Source organism: Alternaria conjuncta, assembly GCF_024043145.1.
Source record: "Alternaria conjuncta strain BMP 0040 chromosome Unknown scaffold_20, whole genome shotgun sequence".
NCBI classification, from domain to species: Eukaryota; Fungi; Ascomycota; class Dothideomycetes; order Pleosporales; family Pleosporaceae; genus Alternaria; species Alternaria conjuncta.
In genome coordinates this window covers 356,537-375,402 of record NW_026250109.1, presented here as the reverse complement: position 1 = coordinate 375,402, position 18,866 = coordinate 356,537, and the positions used below count along the sequence as shown (strand labels likewise).

Sequence of the window (18,866 nt, the reverse complement as noted above, 5' to 3'; positions counted from 1 at the left end):
CTTTGGACATGGGAAGGTACTCGTAGAGAAGGGTGTGTGAGATCGCATCGTTGAGATATCTCTCGTCTCTCGGGCGATATCTCAACGATGCGATCTCACACACCCTTCTCCACGAATACTTGTTTTTGATGCTTGGTCAAGATGTAATGATTAGGACATGGCAGCCAGTTTGCGTCTCGTGTACATGTGCATGTGAAGGTCCGAGGCGAACGGTGTTGGATGGGCTTACCATGCAAGCTGGCTGTACACTTGGCCACTGGAACCAGACACCTCACTTAGTATATAGTATAAGCATCAACACAATTCCTTCACACATGCAAACATCACAAGCAGACGAAATGATTTGGTACGACACTCGCTTCTTTCATTAAAGTATTAACGTCCGATCCAATCCACCATTTCAGCCACAACGTCAACAATAGACGTTTCCCTCGCACCAGCAACCCAGCACATCCAGGGTCAAGCCAGTCCAACATCCTTCTTCCTTCCCTCCCTCCCTCCCAACTTCCCCACTCGACAAGCGAGCTACATACAGCAATTCGGAGAACAAGACAGCGAGGAGATCTTTCCAACCATCTTGCACGACGACGCCATTTCAAAAACAAGCAAAAACATATCCAGACCCGTAGATCTGAGACAACAACAACAATAACGACGATCATCAACAAGATACTGCGATTTCCAAAGATACATTTGGACACAGACCAAGTTGAAAAGTATGTGGGAAAAAAGAGATATGGGGAAACATGGTTTGGTGGGAAAAGAAAAGAGTGTATGAGAAAAGAAAGTGTGCGTTTGGAGTGTGGGGTAAGAGGGTGGCGTTCTATTTACAACTGAGACTCCTTGGTTTCGAGAGGAGAGAGTGGAGGAGGCGTAGGTAGGTGGTGGTCGAGGTATGGGTTGACGCGCTGTGAGGAGGTTGGCGTCGGGTATCTGTAGCGACTGAATGCCAAAAGCTGACATCGGCTTTTCGCGGCTAGCGTTTGGTGAACAAGGGGGGATTTGGAAAGAGACGCCCGGCGCTGATGAATGCTATGCTCGAGAAAGAAAGATCTGCTGTACAGGGTGGTGATGATGCGTTCGCTAAGTGATGCTGCTTTTCGAGAGAGAGAGGATGGAGGTGATGTGTATGGTCGAGGTAGAGACGGGTGGGAGCATGGGCTCATTATAGGCGTGACAAGGCTAAGTTCAAACTCGAGGGCTTTTATCTGCTTTGCCCGAGGTTCAGCCATGACATGTCTGATTGTTCCTTTCCGTTGCCTTGGTTGGGACCTGGGCCGGGGAAGAGGGTTGCTGAGCTCTCATGGCCGACTTTGGGTGGTGGGTAGAAGGAGTTGAACTTGGGGCTTGGTAGCGCCGCCTCAGGCTTGCCTGCTTGTGCACCGCCGGGACCACCTGGGAACACCGTTGCTGTGCTCTCGCGATCTTGTGGGAGTCCGAGACGTGGTGGCACGGGGTACATCGAGCTGAACTTGCTCTTGGGCATCTCCTCTGTGGGTGCGGGTGGTGCGTTGCCTGATGGAAACATGGTGAACGTGCTGTCTCGCATGTCGGGAACGGTGGATGGGTTGTCGCCTTGACCAGGGTAGAAAGAGGAGAAGTTGCTCTTGGGGTAGAATGAATCGGTGCCGTCGGGGTAATATGAGCTTGCACCATCGTACTTGTTAGAGTCAATGACCATGCTACCGGTGTACTGACTGCTCGTCCGTCGGTCATCGCCCACTGGAGTCCAGCTTTCTACGGGGTGGCGTAGGTAGTGATCACCGTCGTGACTGAGAGCAGATACTGTGCTGGCATTTGAGTTGGCGCGAGCAAGCTCTGCTTGCATGGGCTGAACACCATGTGGAATGACACTGTTGGGGGTTCCAAGCGTTGGACTTCCACTGGCGACTCGGCTTAGACGCTGCCCGTCGTTGAATTTGGGGATCTCTAATGGAGCGATATGTTGTGATGGGCGCGAGCTGTACATGCGCGAGTTGGTGTATTGTGACTGGCTGGCGGTACTTGTTCGGTCTGACGCGAAGGTAGAACGATCAGCAGGTGGTGCACTTGCGAGGTTTGTAGCTTCGTTGTTGGCGAAGTACCGACTCCAGCCTGAGCTACGTGCTCTTGGTGCAGGCTTGTTCCGACTGGAGTTCTGACGAACCATGGGCTCGACAGGCTCTGGCTTCAGGTCAAACTTGGCAAGCTCGTAGGGCTCGTTGTAGCCTTCAGAGTAGCCAAGCGGACTGCTCTTCTTGACAAGTCCCGCTGTGCTGGCATCGCTCGCAACATTCTTCTTGTGGCCGTTGTTGCTACCACGTCCTTGGATGATGGCAAGCGATGTGACAGAGTCGTTGTTGTGTTTTGGCTGGTAAGTCACGACAGCTCCACCTGCCTCCTTCATGAAAGCAGCGCCGCGGTCGGCAAAGCTCATGCGGTCGTTCTTCTCGATGTAACCTGGGTTCTGCTTGCTCTTGTTCTTCCTGTACTTGAGGCAGAACAGAATGAGAATCAGGATAGCAGCGATGCCGAAGATCGTACCGAGTGTAGCGCCAAGTACAGTCAACATCTTTCCCTTATTGCTAGGGGGAGCCGGTGGTGGGCCGACTGCTTCTGTGGTGCTGGCGCTGGGCGTCGCTGATACAGATGCAGTCGCGGTCGGTGTCGATGATGCGCTTGAAGATGATATCGAGTTCACTAGGATCTCTTGTCCAGAGAACAGCGCTGTCGCGTTCATCCATGCGTTCTCCTTTGCGTCGAAGACAGCAATGGGCTCATCGGGATTGCCACCACTTGCAACGGTGGTGCCATCCTCGCCTTGTGCTAACGAGTAACCGTTCCGTGTAACTGTCGGTGCGAGTGTGTCGTTGTACTTTGACCAGTCATCGATGACTACTCGCTTCACCTTGTCCCCACCGGCTAGAGTTCCCGGGGCTGCGGGCGATCCGTCCTTGTTCACGAGGAGGATTCGTTCCACGGCATTTGGTGTTACACTCATGTCGAACTTCTCCAGAGCGATCCTTCCGTCCTTGTTGGAGACTATTGAGCATTTGACAGCATCGGCGTTAACAATCGGTTGTTCAAGGCTGACGCCGAGATCTTTCCATCCTGATGCTTCGCTGAACTTCCATACCGCAGTGTTGGTAGCGCCACCACCGACTAATATCGCAGAGTTGGCGTCCGAGTTCATCAGCATGGGCTTCACGGAGAGTGGCGCGCCGGACGGCGGCATACTCGATACCGAGTAGGGCTCGACAGTGGACATTAGGAAGGATTCCGACGATGGGCCGTTGTCCCCCTCTGTCTGCGACCCTGCGTAGACGAGAATTTTCTGTGAGTCTTGAAGGTAGACAGCGTCATGGTTGACGCGATTTTGTGTGTTCCAGCTCTCAGACCGTTGCCAGTCCCACTTCTTCTTGGAGAATGTGTAGTGCATCAGTCCGGGATAGTTCCACGTCGAAGCGGTCTCGTTGACGCGTCCTCCAACAATGAACAGCTTAGCAGCTGCGGCATCCCCCTTGGGCACTGCCTTCACGCATTGCGCTCCGGTAAGCGATATGTCCATAGGCAGCGCCTTCCATTCTGCCCCCTCTTCAAGCTTTAGCGATTGGAATCCAGATGGCGAATATACGTAAAGCGTGTTCTCGTAGATGATTGAGCAGTGCTCACTCAGCGGGTATACGGGCTTTGGGAGAGCCATGGTGATGTGGATCGTGTGTTAGATCCGGTAAGAATAGCGAACGTGATGTGAGTTTATCCTCGACTTGAGACGTAAAGCAATAGACTGATTATAATTCCACTCGACTTCGCATGACTAGGTGTAAGGTCCAAGGATTATTAGTTGTCCGAAGATGGAGGTTGGTCGACCGCGCGTTGGGAAGGCGAATGCGACGACTGAAGGATACAATTGGCTCGTAAAGACAATCGTAATCGTCTATAGTGCGACAAAGCGTCAGTATGGTCCAGCAAGTAATAGTCGTGTCGAACGTACTCGAATCCAAGACAGATGTCGAGACCGAGCGCGACAGTATGTTCGATCTGGCGAAGGACGACGATGGATTGATCCGACTAGTGCAAAGGGAGCGACGGGGCAACCCTCTCTCAAAGAGGCGAAGAGGTATACGAAGGGTAGGGCGAAATGAGAGGCAGCACAGCTCAGCGGTGTGCGGGAGTCGAGATGGAAAGCCGTCTAGGTGAGGCTGTTCAGGCACACGGAGGCTGAAGCTGGGGAGAGACAGGTGAGCCTGAGCGAGAGGGAGACGTCCAACCGGCCGCTGAGAGGGTCCGTTCGCGCTCACGGTCGTGCAAGGGCAGCCATCGGGTGGGCTTGGGCATCTCCCAAATGGCCTAAGCGGCGACGGCACGAGCGAGGGTGTGACCATGCACACGAAGAGTGTCAGGGGCAAATGGTGAGACAAACCAATGACGTCCCGCCGCTATCGTCGTTATTCGCCAGTGCCCCTGGCCTTAACCAAGAGTATTTAGCGTTTATTTTAGCCAAGAGACATGCTTGCAGCGAGGAAACAGCCCCAGTGTCGGAACATGTCCCTGGGTTTCTGTGCAACCGCAGCACCAGCAGAATCTGCACCGTGAGGATGTTGAGCGCTGCGGGGTCAACGGCGAACAGTACCCGGCACCGTCGAACGCTGCATTATTGCAGTCGAATACATGATGGCATCACTTCGCCCCGACTTTCGCTGCTGCGGTGCCGATCTTGTCGCTCGTTGTGCATCCCACGCTCTTTGCGCATGAAACTCCCAGGCTCGACACAGCAAGGGTTCTGATCATTTCCGCTCCTTCGACCACTTCACGAATCAAGACAGACCGCTCCTCTCCTGGCCTCTTTCTGCTCGCCTGTCGCACGCCATTCCACGATCGGATGATATGCTCCGGAGTAGAAAGACTTAAAAGAAGGTTCCGAGGACTCGACCTCAGTGCTCGCACTCTCGTATGCCTAAAAACGTGTGCAGCCGTATATGCATGCACGTAAAGTAGTACCTATCGATAGTGCGCGTCCGGGCGACGTCCCCGGAAGCTATGGCGAACAGTTTGGCGGCGCTGGGCAGACTGTGCACTTTGTGCACTCTCCTAGCCTGTTGTGGGGTTTAGGCACGACAACACGCCGTTTGCTGGTATCGCCCATCGTCGTCACATTTGCATCACATCCAAGTGACGACGATTCGAGATTACTGACTGTGATGGCATGATGGCAATAAAAAGAATGGGAGGCGCGCGCTCAAGTGGGCGGCTTCGTGACGGGAGGGACACGAGAGACGCTCTAGCGGGCACCTGAAACAGAAACACGGCCCTTCTCAAGGCGTGTCTACCCTGACTCAGCCCACAACACACCAGCTGCTAACCACGCGCCTCACGACGTAAGCGCAACACGATGGCCTCGACATCACGATCTATAGTTGTCTATGAGATCACTAGCGACCACGGAGCCTTTTCGACGTTGCTAAAAACGCCCTGCATGCAGCCAACCTTAACCGTGACCGCATTGGTGGCACAGTGCACATCCTCATTAACCATTCGCATGCCTTCCCCGCCAACTGCACTAGATTGGGACAGCAATATCCGGCTACGTACTAGGCACGCATAGGATGCAGTTGGCCGTCATCAATGTCATGCGAGCTGGAAACGACGTTCCTTCAGCAGACTCATGAACTATCGGCAAAACAACTCTCTGGCAGCTACCGACACACCAGGCGATCCCGGTCCCCAACTGTCACGACATACGAGACGGATCTTCTCGGATCTTCAATCTTGCTTTGCCACGTTGCTAAGCCCCGAGACAAGCTGTCCAGACTTTTTGGTGGTGAGCCTATCCCAAGGTTTTGGGCTTGGAGAGACTTTACGGCTCGGAGCGTTTGAAGAAGACGGCTGGTCCTTACCCACATGTTCGCTATGCGAAACAATGCCTCCGCTGGCAACTCGCGACTCTCTGTTTCGCAGTGGTATGCCTGCTAATTAAATCTTTGCCACGCAACTAAGCCAGCATGTTTCTTCATGCGCCCTTGGGTCTGGGGAAGCACGTGGCTGAGCATTGAAGCCCTCTATCCAGTGTCATGCGTGCGCAGATGCCCATGCATTGGAGATTGGATCCAGCGGCATGTGAACGGCACTTGCAGCTGTCACAACCATCATGTCGGGCCATACAAAAAAGCATCGAGACGTTGTTACCCGAGGAGGGAAGAAGCAAAGGAGCGGACCGCAGCGTTCGATCTATACTCGGATGCGTTTCATTGCTAAGTGACGGTTGCTTTTTCCAGATGAACTGTCGCGGTAAACCGGCATCGCCGCCACATCTCGCTTTCTCTCAACGGGTGTCATTACACACTGTCGCATGTATGCCGGGCATCCACCATATCTCGATGGCGAAGTGGTCTCGTCATCTATCGGTAATCACAACTGCCCTCTATGCGGAACCGATCAATCATGCACGCGATCAAAGTGCCGTATTACCACTTTACGCCCACGGCACTTACACGCATCTAACGCCGTGCTATTTGGAGACGCCGCGCTTACACTGTACATGTACTTGCGCCTGAAACATCTTTGCTATTCATATGAGTGAGATATAAGATCGACCTTATGTCAGATTCGTGAGGCGTGGAATTCGCGTACCGTACCGCAGCGAAGGCTGATGTCACATGACGCCTGATCTACATTTATCTTTACTGATAGCAAGGATGATGCAAAAAGCAGAGCTCGGGAGGGTCTTGAATAGCGAGGTAGAACATGTTCGGTGTGCGTTGCATACAAGAACAAACTACTTCCAATAGTGTTCGTGTCCGGATATAGAACACGAGATAAAGCATCAAGATATCCAGCTCAGGCAACATCACTATGGATACGAACATCCCGAGGTCAGTCGTATCGTGTATACAGTTGTCGTATTCAATCATGGGATGCCATGGACAAACCTTGCTCAAATGTTAGATGATATGCCTGTCTCGACAACATTTTTCCTGTGCTTGTCATAGTAGCTCAATTGCCCACATGCGCAGCCCACAAGAAAATTCACCAACCAACCACACCACGGGAACACGACTCACTGACCAAGAATAACAAATCCACCTCCCGCCTAAAACATGCTCTACCTTCTACAACTCACCCGCCGCCTACCCGAGTGACAGATCCACTATCTGCATCTAGCCCTCAGCCCCCATTAGCACGAGATCTAACACCCTCCAGACGATATCCGATTCGCCAGCGCCTCTTACAGTAGTACGCAAACCCAAACATAGAGTCCCGTAGTATCTTATCGATTAGTTATCGTTGGCGTTGGGCAGCTTTTGCTTCCATGTGCAGTAGGTACACCACAGTTGTGGCGATGTGCAGTAGCCGAAACAGCAGTTTACATGTACGAGCAAAATGTGACGAACGCCACCATGTGTTTTTTTTTCGGAACGCTAAGCTTGTAGGTCGATGCATGAGGGAACCAGTGGAGATGCCACGGTGGAGATAAGATGTGGTGAGCTCTGCAAAGAAGATGCGATAGAGGTGTGGGTACTGCGGAGTCGAGGCAGATAAATTGTATTGCTACTCGACGACTTCTGACGCTTAGAAGTAACTTCTACCGGGTCACTATGGAACGAATTGGTAAGTGTGATGCGAGAATTGATGAACTCCGAGAACCAGGGATGGGGATCTCTAAGATGCTAAGCCCGTAGTCGTAGCTACACAGGAGATCATGAGAGGTCTGAATGTGTGCAATTGAGCGGTACGCTGCACTGGTCAAACATGGCTGTGGTTTCATTCAAAGTTTACAGTTGACACTGTAGTCATACTGACATACACAAGCTATGTGTATAGTTGAAGGAATGTGTCTCAGCGTCAAACCATCTCCGTCATGGGGAAATCTCAAAGATGGTCTGCATGCGAGCAACGACTGCTGTCGTCTGGCGTTCTTCTCCGCTAGTCGTATAACTCACGTCAACCATCAGGTTCGGTTGGGGAGTAGATATACTAGCGTTCGTGTCAAACTTCACGTAGAGTGTCACTGCGACGGCTGGAGTAACAAATCTCATTCGTTGCCAAACTCCATTCCATCGTGGTATCATTTCGAACAGAAAACTTCGACGGGGCCGCATGATGGCAAGTCCATTGTTCGAGCTAGAAGCCGGTATAACGCCCTGCTTTTCCATGCGCGTGTCGCATGCCCAAACCGTGAACCCATGATATGCATTTCATCCTCTAGGGACGGGGATGCTCGTGTCGATGTCCCTCATAGCCGTAGTGTATCGTCAATAGAAAGGGACGATACGCTTATTGCTGCTCCCTCTGCTTCTTCTTCTCCTCGCGACCGGCGGACTTGCGCTCCAGGATTTGCTCACGGTCCTTGTCGAGCTTGAGCTTGGTGACGACGACCTTGGAGGCAGCGATGGGGATGGGGACGGACTGGCCGTTGCTCTTCTCGCGAACAACTGTGTTGTGAATTAGTATATCTGCTGGCGAGTGGGAATAGAGGACTACGCACTGCCGTTGACGTGGAGGCAGTACTTGAGGCGGTAGACGGAGGAGATCTTGCCCTCACGTCCCTTGTTGGAGCCGCGGACGACCATGACCTCGTCCTAGGAAAAGTCAGCATACGACGAAACTGGGGGAGAAGATCTGGATACTTACATCCTTGCGGACGGGAATGCTGCGCACTCCGTGCTTCTCGCGGAGCTCCTTACTCAAAGGCGCCTGAAGGTTGTTAGAACATGTCCCATGCAATGTTCCAAGTCTCTTCATACGCTCATGATGACCCGACGCACACTACTCGGCGCACTGAAGTGCGCCTTTCGGGACTTGCGTCGAGAGCTCGCGACCATTGCGTTAACCTTGGTCATTTTTGCTGTGGGATTGGCGGTTGTCGGGTTAGTAGACAAAGTTCGTGTCGCGATCACAAAATTGGTGTTGCGAGATGTGCCTCTGCTAGGGCCGCTTCGCTTCGCTAGCGCGGTCGGAGAGATGGTTTCTCCGCGCCGAACAGTCCGGCGCTGCAAGTCGCGTCTGCATCATAGAGCGCATCGCCGAGCCGTCGCGCACTTTCAACACGCGTCGCAGTCAGTCTGCTCTCTCGTCCAGCGCATACCTTGCGCCAAGGTGCAGCCTCGATACGGACCATTCCCGAGTGCGGTATTAATATTGCATCTACACCCACCCGAACCCCCGCTCACGCCTACCCGAGCCCCTTCACGCGAACCACGGTCCACATGCAGCGACCGAATCTTCCCTATATAGTGGCTTCGCAAGGGCTTGCAGACTTTTAGGAATACGTTGCTATGTCGTCAAACAACTACAACCCTTATAGCTACCCGTATCAACAAAGTTCGGCGCAACAGTATTCGGCATACCAGACTGCACCCGCTGCGAACAGCGCTGCGCAACCATCCCGCCAGTATCAGCAGCCGCCGACGACCCAAGCGCAAGACTACGTCTCCTACCAGCCGCAATCGTACGCGAACCAAAACAGTGGATATGGAACGGTGCAAGATAACTCATGGAGTAGCAACAACTATGGCGGGACACGAGAGACAACCAGAGGCGCCGCCGAGGTTCTGCGTAATATGAGCAGCTCGACATCGTATACGAATAATCCCACGCCGACGAATACTCAAGCGGGCTTCACCGCAACTAATACGGCCGCGCCTTCGCACTCAAATCGCTATGCCGCCGGCAATTCGCATTCGCCCCAAGTACAGGCGCAACAACCCCACGCAGGCTACGGACAAGCGCAAGCGCGTCCACGGAGCGTCAACAACAATCGCGCGCAGCCAGCGAGTCGAGGCTTGCCATCACCGGCGGTGACGGCAGGGTACCCTTCCCAGACTCAGAGAACCCAAGCGATGTACACCCAGCAGCAACAGCGCTCCGCCAGTCCAGCCCAGCCTCAGTACAACAATGCGCCTGTTAGCAACTCACGCAGCGCAAGTATGTCCACTACGGCGAACCAGCAGTATGGCGATTACAATGCTCGACAGCTCCCTAGCGTTGCTGCTGAAGCCTCGCGTAACTCTCAGAACGCCACATCGTCAACGGCCTACAACTACGGCAACGCGCAAATGCCTTCTGCGATCGTGCCGCCACCACCGGCACCGGCCACCAGTATGGCGGACACATACAGTGCGCAGGGCACCACCACTGTAGACCCCATGGCAGTTTACGATCCATGGCCAGAATATCAGCGAAAGCAGGCGGCGCAGCAGGCGATTCTAGATGCAGCGCGCGTAGAAGAAGAGAGGATAGCCGAGGAGACGCGCAAATTAGAGGAGCAAAAGAGGGAAGAGGAACGCAAACAACAAGAGGAAGAGGAGGCTAGGTTGCGCGCGTCACAACCCAAGCCAAGAGCGAAGAAGGCGCAAAAACAGCAAGCGAATGCGACGGAAGCAGCTTCTGCAGCATCTAGTGCCGACGGCCCTGCTGAAGCACTAGAGAGCGAGATCCGAGCCATGATGGCTAAGATGAGAGAGCTAAACAGCAAAGACCCGGCACTCCTAGCTCGAATCTGGGAAGAAGAACGCAGAGCGAAAGCGCCCAAGTCTCCGACTGCGCAGAACAAACCCGCTCCTCAGTCTGCCACCCCGCAACCCGCACAGGCTGCTCAAAACGTCACTCCCCAAGCGACGAACTCGAAGAAGAAGGCGGCACCCAAACCAGCAGCGAAGCCAGCTACGCCTGCCGTACCCCAAGCTGTTCCCGTCAGACAAGCACAGCCGACCCCTACTCGACCCACAGGTAACACTCACTGGCCACCCGAGAAGAAGGCACATTTGGCGAGCGCAGCAGCAGCATATCTCAACGCCCAAAATGACGTTCGCAAAGTTGAACCCAGCCAGATATTGGGCCTACTCAACAGCAACCCTTCCTACATCGAGTTGTGCGAACAACTGGAGCAAATGGGCCTGAAGCTAGATCGCGCCGTGTTCGCTAAGAGCCTACTCACAGCAGTACCAGACGTGAATTCTGCATCTCGCAAGGCAGTGCAGGCGGCGCCAGTTCCAGTTCAAAAACCGCCAGTGCCGCCTGCCGTCATGAGAAAGGAAGTCGCGACCCCCGTTGCGCCGACCCCTCAATACACACCAGCAACTGCCTCACCAGCGAATGGAAGCTCTTACCCGTCATTCCCAGGGAGCGCGTCGCCCGCACCTGCACCTGCGCCTGCACCCGTCGCCGAGATGGTGCCAATCAAGCCCGAGCTGAGAAAGCCAGCAAACAAGGAAGAGGCTGCTCGCAAACGCAATCTGAGCGATCTCATCGATTTGTCTCAACTTTCAGAAGAGGAAGACATGGGTCCGCCGCGCAAGAGAATGAATGCAGACCCTTACGCATCATACTCGCATCAAGATGCCATGGCCGTCGATGAAGAGCCTTCCACCCCGAACTTCCCCATTGCAAACACTCCTTCATATCAGCCACAAGCATCTGCGCCGCCGCCAGTTCATCCGCCGCCTAACGAACTCCGGTACCAGGTCTATGTTGAACCACTTGAGAAGAAGAATGCTCTCCGTCGAAACACATACAACCCTGCCACGATCGCAAGGGATGTACTCCTCGCTTGTGGACGCCATCCGTCTGAGCGCAATCTGAACCAACATCTAGATGGGCTGAGGACCACATTACCACAGATAACCTGGGAATCGGATCTTAGTACAATCAGGTGGAACTTGATTGATCCAGGACGACCTCCTCCAGGGTATTTCAAAGACGGCGTTCAAGCCTTGACTGAGGATGCAGACGATGAGGAAGACGATTCCGACGACGATGAAGCGCGTCGTGTCCGCGCTCCGCCCAGTGCGATTGGTGAAGGTGGGGCTCAGAAGGTCCAAGCTCTACCCGAAGCCATCAATCCGTTTAAGCAGAAGCGCCGCGGTCGCCCTCCTCGACACTCCCTCCCCAACGGTGCGGGTCCAGGTCCAGCGACACCCAAACGTCCGAGCAACCCCGTTTCTATGAGCCAAAGTGCCCCACGCCCTACTTCCGGTGCTGCTGGTGTTGGATATCAAGCATTCCGCTCCGCTACGGAGTATGGGCCTGATGGCAAGCCACTGCCGAAGAAGAAGGGCCGCCCAATTGGGTGGAGGAAGGCAATCCATGGATCTCCGGCTGCGCAGTCTCGTCCGGCTCTGAACGGTCACACAGGTCCTCTCAAGCACCAGCCGCCGCAACCAAGCTCATTGCGCAACGAGCCCATCCGTATCAGTTCCCGGTCGCCGAGTGTTGCAAACCATATCCCGCAGTACCGATCGTATAAGTGCAAGTGGCAGAACTGTCAGGCGGATCTGCACAATCTAGAGACACTTCAAAAGCATATATACAAGGTGCATCGCAAGGAGACTCTGGAATGCTTGTGGGATGATTGCGGAAAAGAAGTCACCAACTACGACCCTATGACGAATATGAGCATCGAGCGTCATCAGCCTCATTCCTTCGATCTAGAGAGCAACTGGCGCAATCACATACACGAAGCCCATATCAGTCCTCTGTCATGGCAGCTTGGTGATGGGCCGACTGGGGGTCTCTCTGGTAAGGAAGATAATTGATGGGCTTAGATTGTCGTTGAACACTTGGAGAGAAATGATCTAACGCTCTCATTCATAGACTCGCATGATTCTGAGGCATATCTCAGCGATGCGCAGGGACGTCAAGTCACACCACGTATCACAGTCGAGCCCGAGCGAATAGAAGCACTGAGCATGTCACCACAGGCACCTGTTGGCCAAGGTCGCGGTCGCGGACGTCCGCCCAAGCGTTCAGCGGAAGAAGAAGCCCGCGATGCGCATGAAAGACTTGTGTCGCTCAAGAAGCGCATTGGTGGACCCGGTATGGATCGTGGAGGCGTAACGCTTGCCAACGAGAAGCGTCGAAGGGGTTTCATCGAAGGCGACGAGGAAGAGGAGGAGCTGGTAGATGCCGAGGATTGAGGACTGTGAATAACTTCAGATTTGATAGTTTTGTATAAGTACGCGTATACCCATAGCGAGGACAAGGCGCATTGGGAGTCTTTATGGGTGCGCAGTAGAAGGAAACCGAAGCATGTCTCCATGCGTAAGCCATAGCCTATTGAACTATGTTAAATCCATCAGCGGCCAAACCGCTATATTGATACGCCAGAACTCCATGCCCCCATTTGATAAAAGTCGCCGACCTGCAAGTGGTATCCTTTGTCCTCCCTCCAGCCTCTTTCCTTGTTGTGACCCTCTCCCACGTATGCACCGCGCAACTCATGCCTTGACCTTGCCTGACGCGGCCTTGGGCTTCTCCTCAACTTTGTGATCGTCGGAATTGACCTCGAGGAAATGGTATAGGACGATGAGCAGCATGGCAGCGCTTCCGAGGAAGATGGCGAGCGAGTAGAGTTGGCTGTCGGTAATCATCTTGGGTGCGACCGCGCGTCAAGTGTAGCTGGGTGACAGGTGTAAGGCGTCAAGGGCGCTGCGGAGTTGTTAGTAAACACAATGGACGAGACGAAGATGCCAAGAGCTTACGGAAGCTAGATGCGACAGAACAATTCGAGAGCCGGGAATGTCGCGACAGTATTGGATGCGCAGCGATTGACTCTTGGGGTTCATGTGAAGGCCACCTTGAAGCTTCGGGAATGTCGGCGAAGGTAGGGCTGGCTCTAGCGCCAGATGCTCCGCCACTCGAAATTCCACCCCACACAGCGTCATTCTCACTTTGACACACACGACCCAGGTCCCATATCCCCCGCCAGGCACCGAATTTTCGACTCTCCAGGGCGCCCGGATCCTTGGAATATCCCAATCCACCCACCCCACTGTCACTTCAACGCCCGTACACAATAAGCCAAGATGCCACCCAAAGGCAAGGGCGAGCAGCCCAAGGTGAAGAAGGTCGCCGTAGACAAGACCTTTGGTATGAAAAATAAGAAGGGAGGAGCCGCCCAGAAGCAGATTGCGCAACTCAAAGCCACCACCGCATCAGGTGGCACACCCGACGAAAAGCGCAAGGCCGCTGAGAAAGCCCAACGCGAGAAAGACAAGGCGGCGGCAGAACAAGCCCGCAAAGAGACCGCCGAGCTCTTCAAACCAGTGCAGGTCCAGAAAGTACCTTTTGGTACCGACCCTAAGACCGTACTATGCCAGTTCTACAAGAAGGGAAACTGCGAAAAGGGCAAGAAGTGCAAGTTCAGCCATGACCTGGCCATCGAGCGCAAAACAGAGAAGAGGAGTTTATACACCGATAACAGAGACCAAGAAAAGGAAGAGGAAGAGGAGCGACGGAAGAAGGATAACATGGACGATTGGGACGAGGAAAAGCTGCGACAGGTCGTTCTCAGCAAGCACGGCAACCCAAAGACCACAACAGACAAAGTGTGCAAGTACTTTGTTCAGGCTATCGAGGATCAGAAGTATGGTTGGTTCTGGACATGCCCGAACGGAGGTGAGTTTCGACAACGAAATGCATGTGAGGCGCGCGCTGACCTGTATCTAAGGCGACAAGTGCATGTACAAGCACTCTCTACCACCTGGGTAAGTATTCTCAATTCATTATCGCCATACAGAATGAGCACATCTGGGAATCGAAACTAACATGTCCTTCAGATTCGTTATCAAGACTAGGGAACAACGCGCCGCCGAAAAGGCCCTAATGGCCAACTCACCACTCAACACCCTCACCCTCGAAGACTTCCTTGAATCTGAACGACACAAGCTTACCGGCAAGCTCACACCTGTCACGCCTGAAACATTTGCCAAGTGGAAGAAGGAGCGTATCGACAAGAAGCAGGCTGAGGAGGAGGCCAAGAAGATGAAGGATGCCACTGGTAGGGCTATGTTCGAGAAGGGTGACTGGGCACAAGACAGCGATGCGGATAGTGATGATGAGGGTGGCGATGAGTGGAACTTGGAGACCATGAGGAAGGAAACCGAGGCAGCGAGAGCGCGAAAGGAAGAGGAGCGAATGGCAGTCGCACTCGGCAACATGACAGTATCTTGAGGATATCCATCTACTTTGGATCGAACACCACAGGGGGAGATGAAGCGGGAAAACCTCGCCGGTTGCCACACAATGCTGCAAAAGCTTGCGGGGCATTACCGGGACCTGGCTTCGATGGAAGTATGTGGAGGCGACAGATTGACTTGATGCAGTCTTTTTTGCATCATCAGCATGTTTGGCCGTGTCTGGGCTTCAGCGTTCATGCGGCATGTCCCGAACATTATACGCAAAGCTTAGTCGGCTTTGTGTGAACGGCGCTGGCGTCTGGGTTCTGGTATATATTATTGGTATCATACATGATTGTACGAATACAGAAGTACATTCACCGGGGCAAGTTGCTCTACGGACTCGCATTATTGTGGTACTTAATGGGTGCGTCTGATTGAAAGTGAGATGAATGTCAACGAGGTCAAGCGTGAATGCCGATATCGAAACAAGCTGGCGTAAGATGCCTTGGGTCGCAAAGATTATGATGATCTACATGATGTGAGCTTTCTTACACCCAGAACGTTTCGTCAATCACGATACATATCACCACGGCCAATTTCAACATCTGCACGGTACATTTCAGAATCAAGACGGAGGATTTCGAGACCGTCACGGCGAAATTTAGATCGTGTTCATTCACTAGCAGCAATGCTCCTATTGAAGCTATGACATTCTGCGGCAACACCCTCGATGCAAACTCCACGGGAAGCATACTCGGTACTCGCAAGCGTAGTCTTACTTACACGTGCAGCCTTATCATCATCTCAACGACAAGCTTCGGCCCTATTACCACCCCTCTCATTGGCAGTACACACACCCTCGTACGAAGTCAAAAACAAAAAAGAATCCTACTCACACACCGAACACCAAGGGAAGAAGAAGCGGTAAATGTAAGCGGCCGAAACACTCCACTTCACGATACTCCATACCATGCTCGCCTGCCTCGCCCAGATCGCGGCTGCGCGTCACCTAACCTGCATCCAATCACACTAGCCCTGCAAAAGGCAAAGTGCGAGATACATCTTGGCGCTCAAAATGCCGCGCATCAGTTCCGCCAACGCCTAGTCAGACTCCCCGCAACATGACGGCATGCCCATTCGGCGCACGCGGCGACCCACGTACCCAGGTCCCCAGGCCCTGGTTCCCTCTCTTGCGCATCCGAAGTCGTGTGCCGGCGCGCACTACGCACTCCCGAGTTGTCTTGCCATGACGAAGACGCGGCCGAGGCTAGCCTTGGTCCGTGGTTTGATGGCGTCGTTTACTGATTCTTAAAGAGCAGGTGCCGGTCACTGGGATCGTCGGTTACTGTTTGAGTTAATATACTTTATACCCTTTTTACATCTTTTACGCCTCTTTCTTTACGCCCTGTCGCCTGCATTGAGCATTTCGGTGTAGCTGAGAGCGAAGAGATTACTTGCCTTTGATCATTGAGTGTGGGGCTTCATCCGTATTCCCGGATCGTTCCCGTTGCGTTTGTATCTGCCTGAGAGCCTCTTCTCTGGATCTTATTTGAAAGAATAGCAATGGCGGTGGAAAACTACGATATCGTTATCGTTGGCGCAGGACCTGTTGGTCTCTGTCTGTCAACATGTCTCGCGAGATGGGGCTACAAGATCAAGCACATCGACAATCGACCCGAGCCGACCGCCACTGGACGCGCAGACGGAATCCAGCCGCGTTCTCTCGATCTTCTACGCAACATGGGTCTCAAGCGAAAGATTATGGAATACGAACCTGCAAAGGTGTATGAGGTGGCTTTTTGGGATCCAGCGCAAAAGGGTATTCACAGGACGGGCACTTGGGCTAGTTGTCCCAAGTTTATCGATGCGCGGTATCCGTTTACTACCCTTCTTCACCAGGGTATGATCGAGAGGACGTTCATCGGGGATATTGAGAAGAATGGTGGTCAGATCCAGAGACCCTGGACGATCAAGAGCTTCAAGAACGATGGCAATGATCAGACTTATCCTGTTGAGGTCAACCTGGCGCATGTCGATGGCACTCACGAGGAGACTGTACGCGCAAAATACTTGTTCAGTGGAGAGGGAGCGAGGAGTTTTGTCCGGGATCAGCTGGGTGTCAAGATGATCTATAAGGATCCCATTGCGCATGTTTGGGGTGTCATGGATGGTGTTGTCAGGACGAACTTCCCCGACATCAAGGTATGTATTTCCTATGTCCTTTGCTCCTGTGGGTACTAACAGTGACATAGATGAAATGCACAATCCACTCCGACAACGGCTCCATTATGATCATCCCACGCGAGAACAACATGGTCCGCTTGTACATCCAAGTCGCATCTTCCACGGACAAAGACTGGGACCCGCGGAAATCCGCCACTGCGGAGGATGTTCAGGCGCGTGCCAAGAAGATCTTCGAGCCGTACACCATCTCTTGGGACCGCGTGGAATGGTACTCAGTTTACCCCATCGGCCAGGGTATCGCGGAACGCTACACCCTCGACGAGCGTGTCTTCATGGGCGGTGATGCATGCCACACACACAGTCCCAAGGCTGGCCAGGGAATGAACACAGCGTTCTTGGACGCAGTAAACATTGCATGGAAGATTCACCATGTGGAAAGCGGCTGGGCACCCCGATCTCTCCTCTCGACATACGAATCCGAACGCAAACTGATCGCCGAAACGCTCCTCGATTTCGACGCCCGCTACGCAAAGCTCTTCTCCGCACGGATACCATCAGCCGGCGAAGTCGCCGGCGCATCCGCGAAAGAAGCCCCCGAAGACAACGAGTTCATAAAGACATTCAAAGCCAGCTGCGAGTTCACCAGCGGATACGGCGTAGCCTACAAACCCAACATGATAAACTGGGGTCCCGAACACGCCGCCCAGCATCCCCTCATCCTCTCCTACCAAAACGGAACAAGCCAACGGACAGGAAGAATCATGACCCCCGCAACCGTCACACGAGTCGTAGACGCCAACGTCGTACATCTCGAACAAGAAATACCCATGAACGGCTCCTACCGCATGTTCATCTTTGGCGGTAGCTTGGACAAGAGCGCAACGGCACTTAGAGATCTGGCGACGCAGATGTCATCTCCTACATCCTTCTTCAGCACGTTCCTCCACCGCGATATCAAGGAGACGGACCGGTACCACGAACGCCACAACCCGCACACTGATTTCCTTTCCCTGGCCCTCGTCTTTTCGGCGCCCCGCTCAAGTATTCACATCGACGAACAACTACCTCAGCCTTTCAACCGCTACGCCGATCACGTTTACGCCGACGATGTCTGGGACCAGAGGGTTCCTGATGCAAAGGCTGCGGCGCATGCTAAGATGGGTCTTGATGAGGAGACAGGTGGTGTTGTCGTTGTACGGCCGGACGGCTATGTTGGTGTCGTTGTTAAGCTGGCGGAAGGCAAGGGCACGTGCGAAGCATTGGACGCGTGGTTCTCGGGTGTTACAGGGAAGAAGCTGGGGGGTGAGAGGGCGAGTTTGTAGATAGATGGGATTTGCATAGCGTTTCAAATTCAAATAAGTTCGAAATTACTCAGAATCAAACATGCAAATACACATTTGGCGTAACGCTGAGGTTCATTGCGATGATGGCTTCCATGGGCAGGAAACGATGACGTCATTATACATGGTTGTGCCGCGTAGTTGAAGACGCGTTGGAGGTTTGCGGGCCACTCAGATACTTTATGCACTATGCTGAATACACAGGAACTATTTTCAGCGGCTATCGCGACTCATCCTAGCCTTACCCCCAGATAGGCAAACGAGTATACGCGCCGTGCAACAAGCGATGTAAGCACTACCACGAGTACTGATACGGCCACCGATGATGATCTCTTTCCGTGTGTACTCATTGGCTCTCAATGATGTAACAACAGGTCTACACTCGCACAAGGGAAGAGGCTTGAGCTAAAGACGCAGTATTTCCTCCTGATGGCTTGAATCTGGCTCCGCAGAGTGAGAAGTTGGA

General features: G+C 53.4%; 6 protein-coding genes across 6 annotated transcripts; 3 read left to right on the top strand and 3 right to left on the bottom strand.

Annotated features, from left to right (window-relative positions):
• Nucleotides 1-1,204: 1,204 nt before the first annotated feature.
• J4E85_010045 (uncharacterized protein) lies at nt 1,205-3,682 on the bottom strand (the record flags this gene model as incomplete). Its single annotated transcript, XM_051474260.1, has 1 exon — nt 1,205-3,682. One exon carries the CDS (start codon nt 3,680-3,682, stop codon nt 1,205-1,207), a length of 2,478 nt encoding a protein of 825 aa, XP_051322047.1.
• A 4,571-nt stretch (nt 3,683-8,253) lies between these two features.
• On the bottom strand, nt 8,254-8,819 carry RPL26B (60S ribosomal protein L26B; the record flags this gene model as incomplete). The annotated part of the gene is made up of 4 exons (XM_051474259.1): nt 8,254-8,411; nt 8,465-8,558; nt 8,611-8,673; nt 8,724-8,819. The coding sequence occupies 4 exons, from the start codon at nt 8,817-8,819 to the stop codon at nt 8,254-8,256; spliced, it is 411 nt and encodes a 136-aa protein (XP_051322046.1).
• Nucleotides 8,820-9,818: 999 nt separating this feature from the next.
• Nucleotides 9,819-12,893, top strand: J4E85_010043 (uncharacterized protein; the record flags this gene model as incomplete). The annotated part of the gene is made up of 2 exons (XM_051474258.1): nt 9,819-12,495; nt 12,571-12,893. The coding sequence occupies 2 exons, from the start codon at nt 9,819-9,821 to the stop codon at nt 12,891-12,893; spliced, it is 3,000 nt and encodes a 999-aa protein (XP_051322045.1).
• Nucleotides 12,894-13,193: 300 nt separating this feature from the next.
• J4E85_010042 (uncharacterized protein) lies at nt 13,194-13,346 on the bottom strand (the record flags this gene model as incomplete). The annotated part of the gene is made up of 1 exon (XM_051474257.1): nt 13,194-13,346. One exon carries the CDS (start codon nt 13,344-13,346, stop codon nt 13,194-13,196), a length of 153 nt encoding a protein of 50 aa, XP_051322044.1.
• A 435-nt stretch (nt 13,347-13,781) lies between these two features.
• J4E85_010041 (uncharacterized protein) lies at nt 13,782-14,928 on the top strand (the record flags this gene model as incomplete). The annotated part of the gene is made up of 3 exons (XM_051474256.1): nt 13,782-14,373; nt 14,426-14,462; nt 14,535-14,928. The coding sequence occupies 3 exons, from the start codon at nt 13,782-13,784 to the stop codon at nt 14,926-14,928; spliced, it is 1,023 nt and encodes a 340-aa protein (XP_051322043.1).
• A 1,511-nt stretch (nt 14,929-16,439) lies between these two features.
• On the top strand, nt 16,440-18,382 carry J4E85_010040 (uncharacterized protein; the record flags this gene model as incomplete). The annotated part of the gene is made up of 2 exons (XM_051474255.1): nt 16,440-17,078; nt 17,129-18,382. The coding sequence occupies 2 exons, from the start codon at nt 16,440-16,442 to the stop codon at nt 18,380-18,382; spliced, it is 1,893 nt and encodes a 630-aa protein (XP_051322042.1).
• Nucleotides 18,383-18,866: the final 484 nt, after the last annotated feature.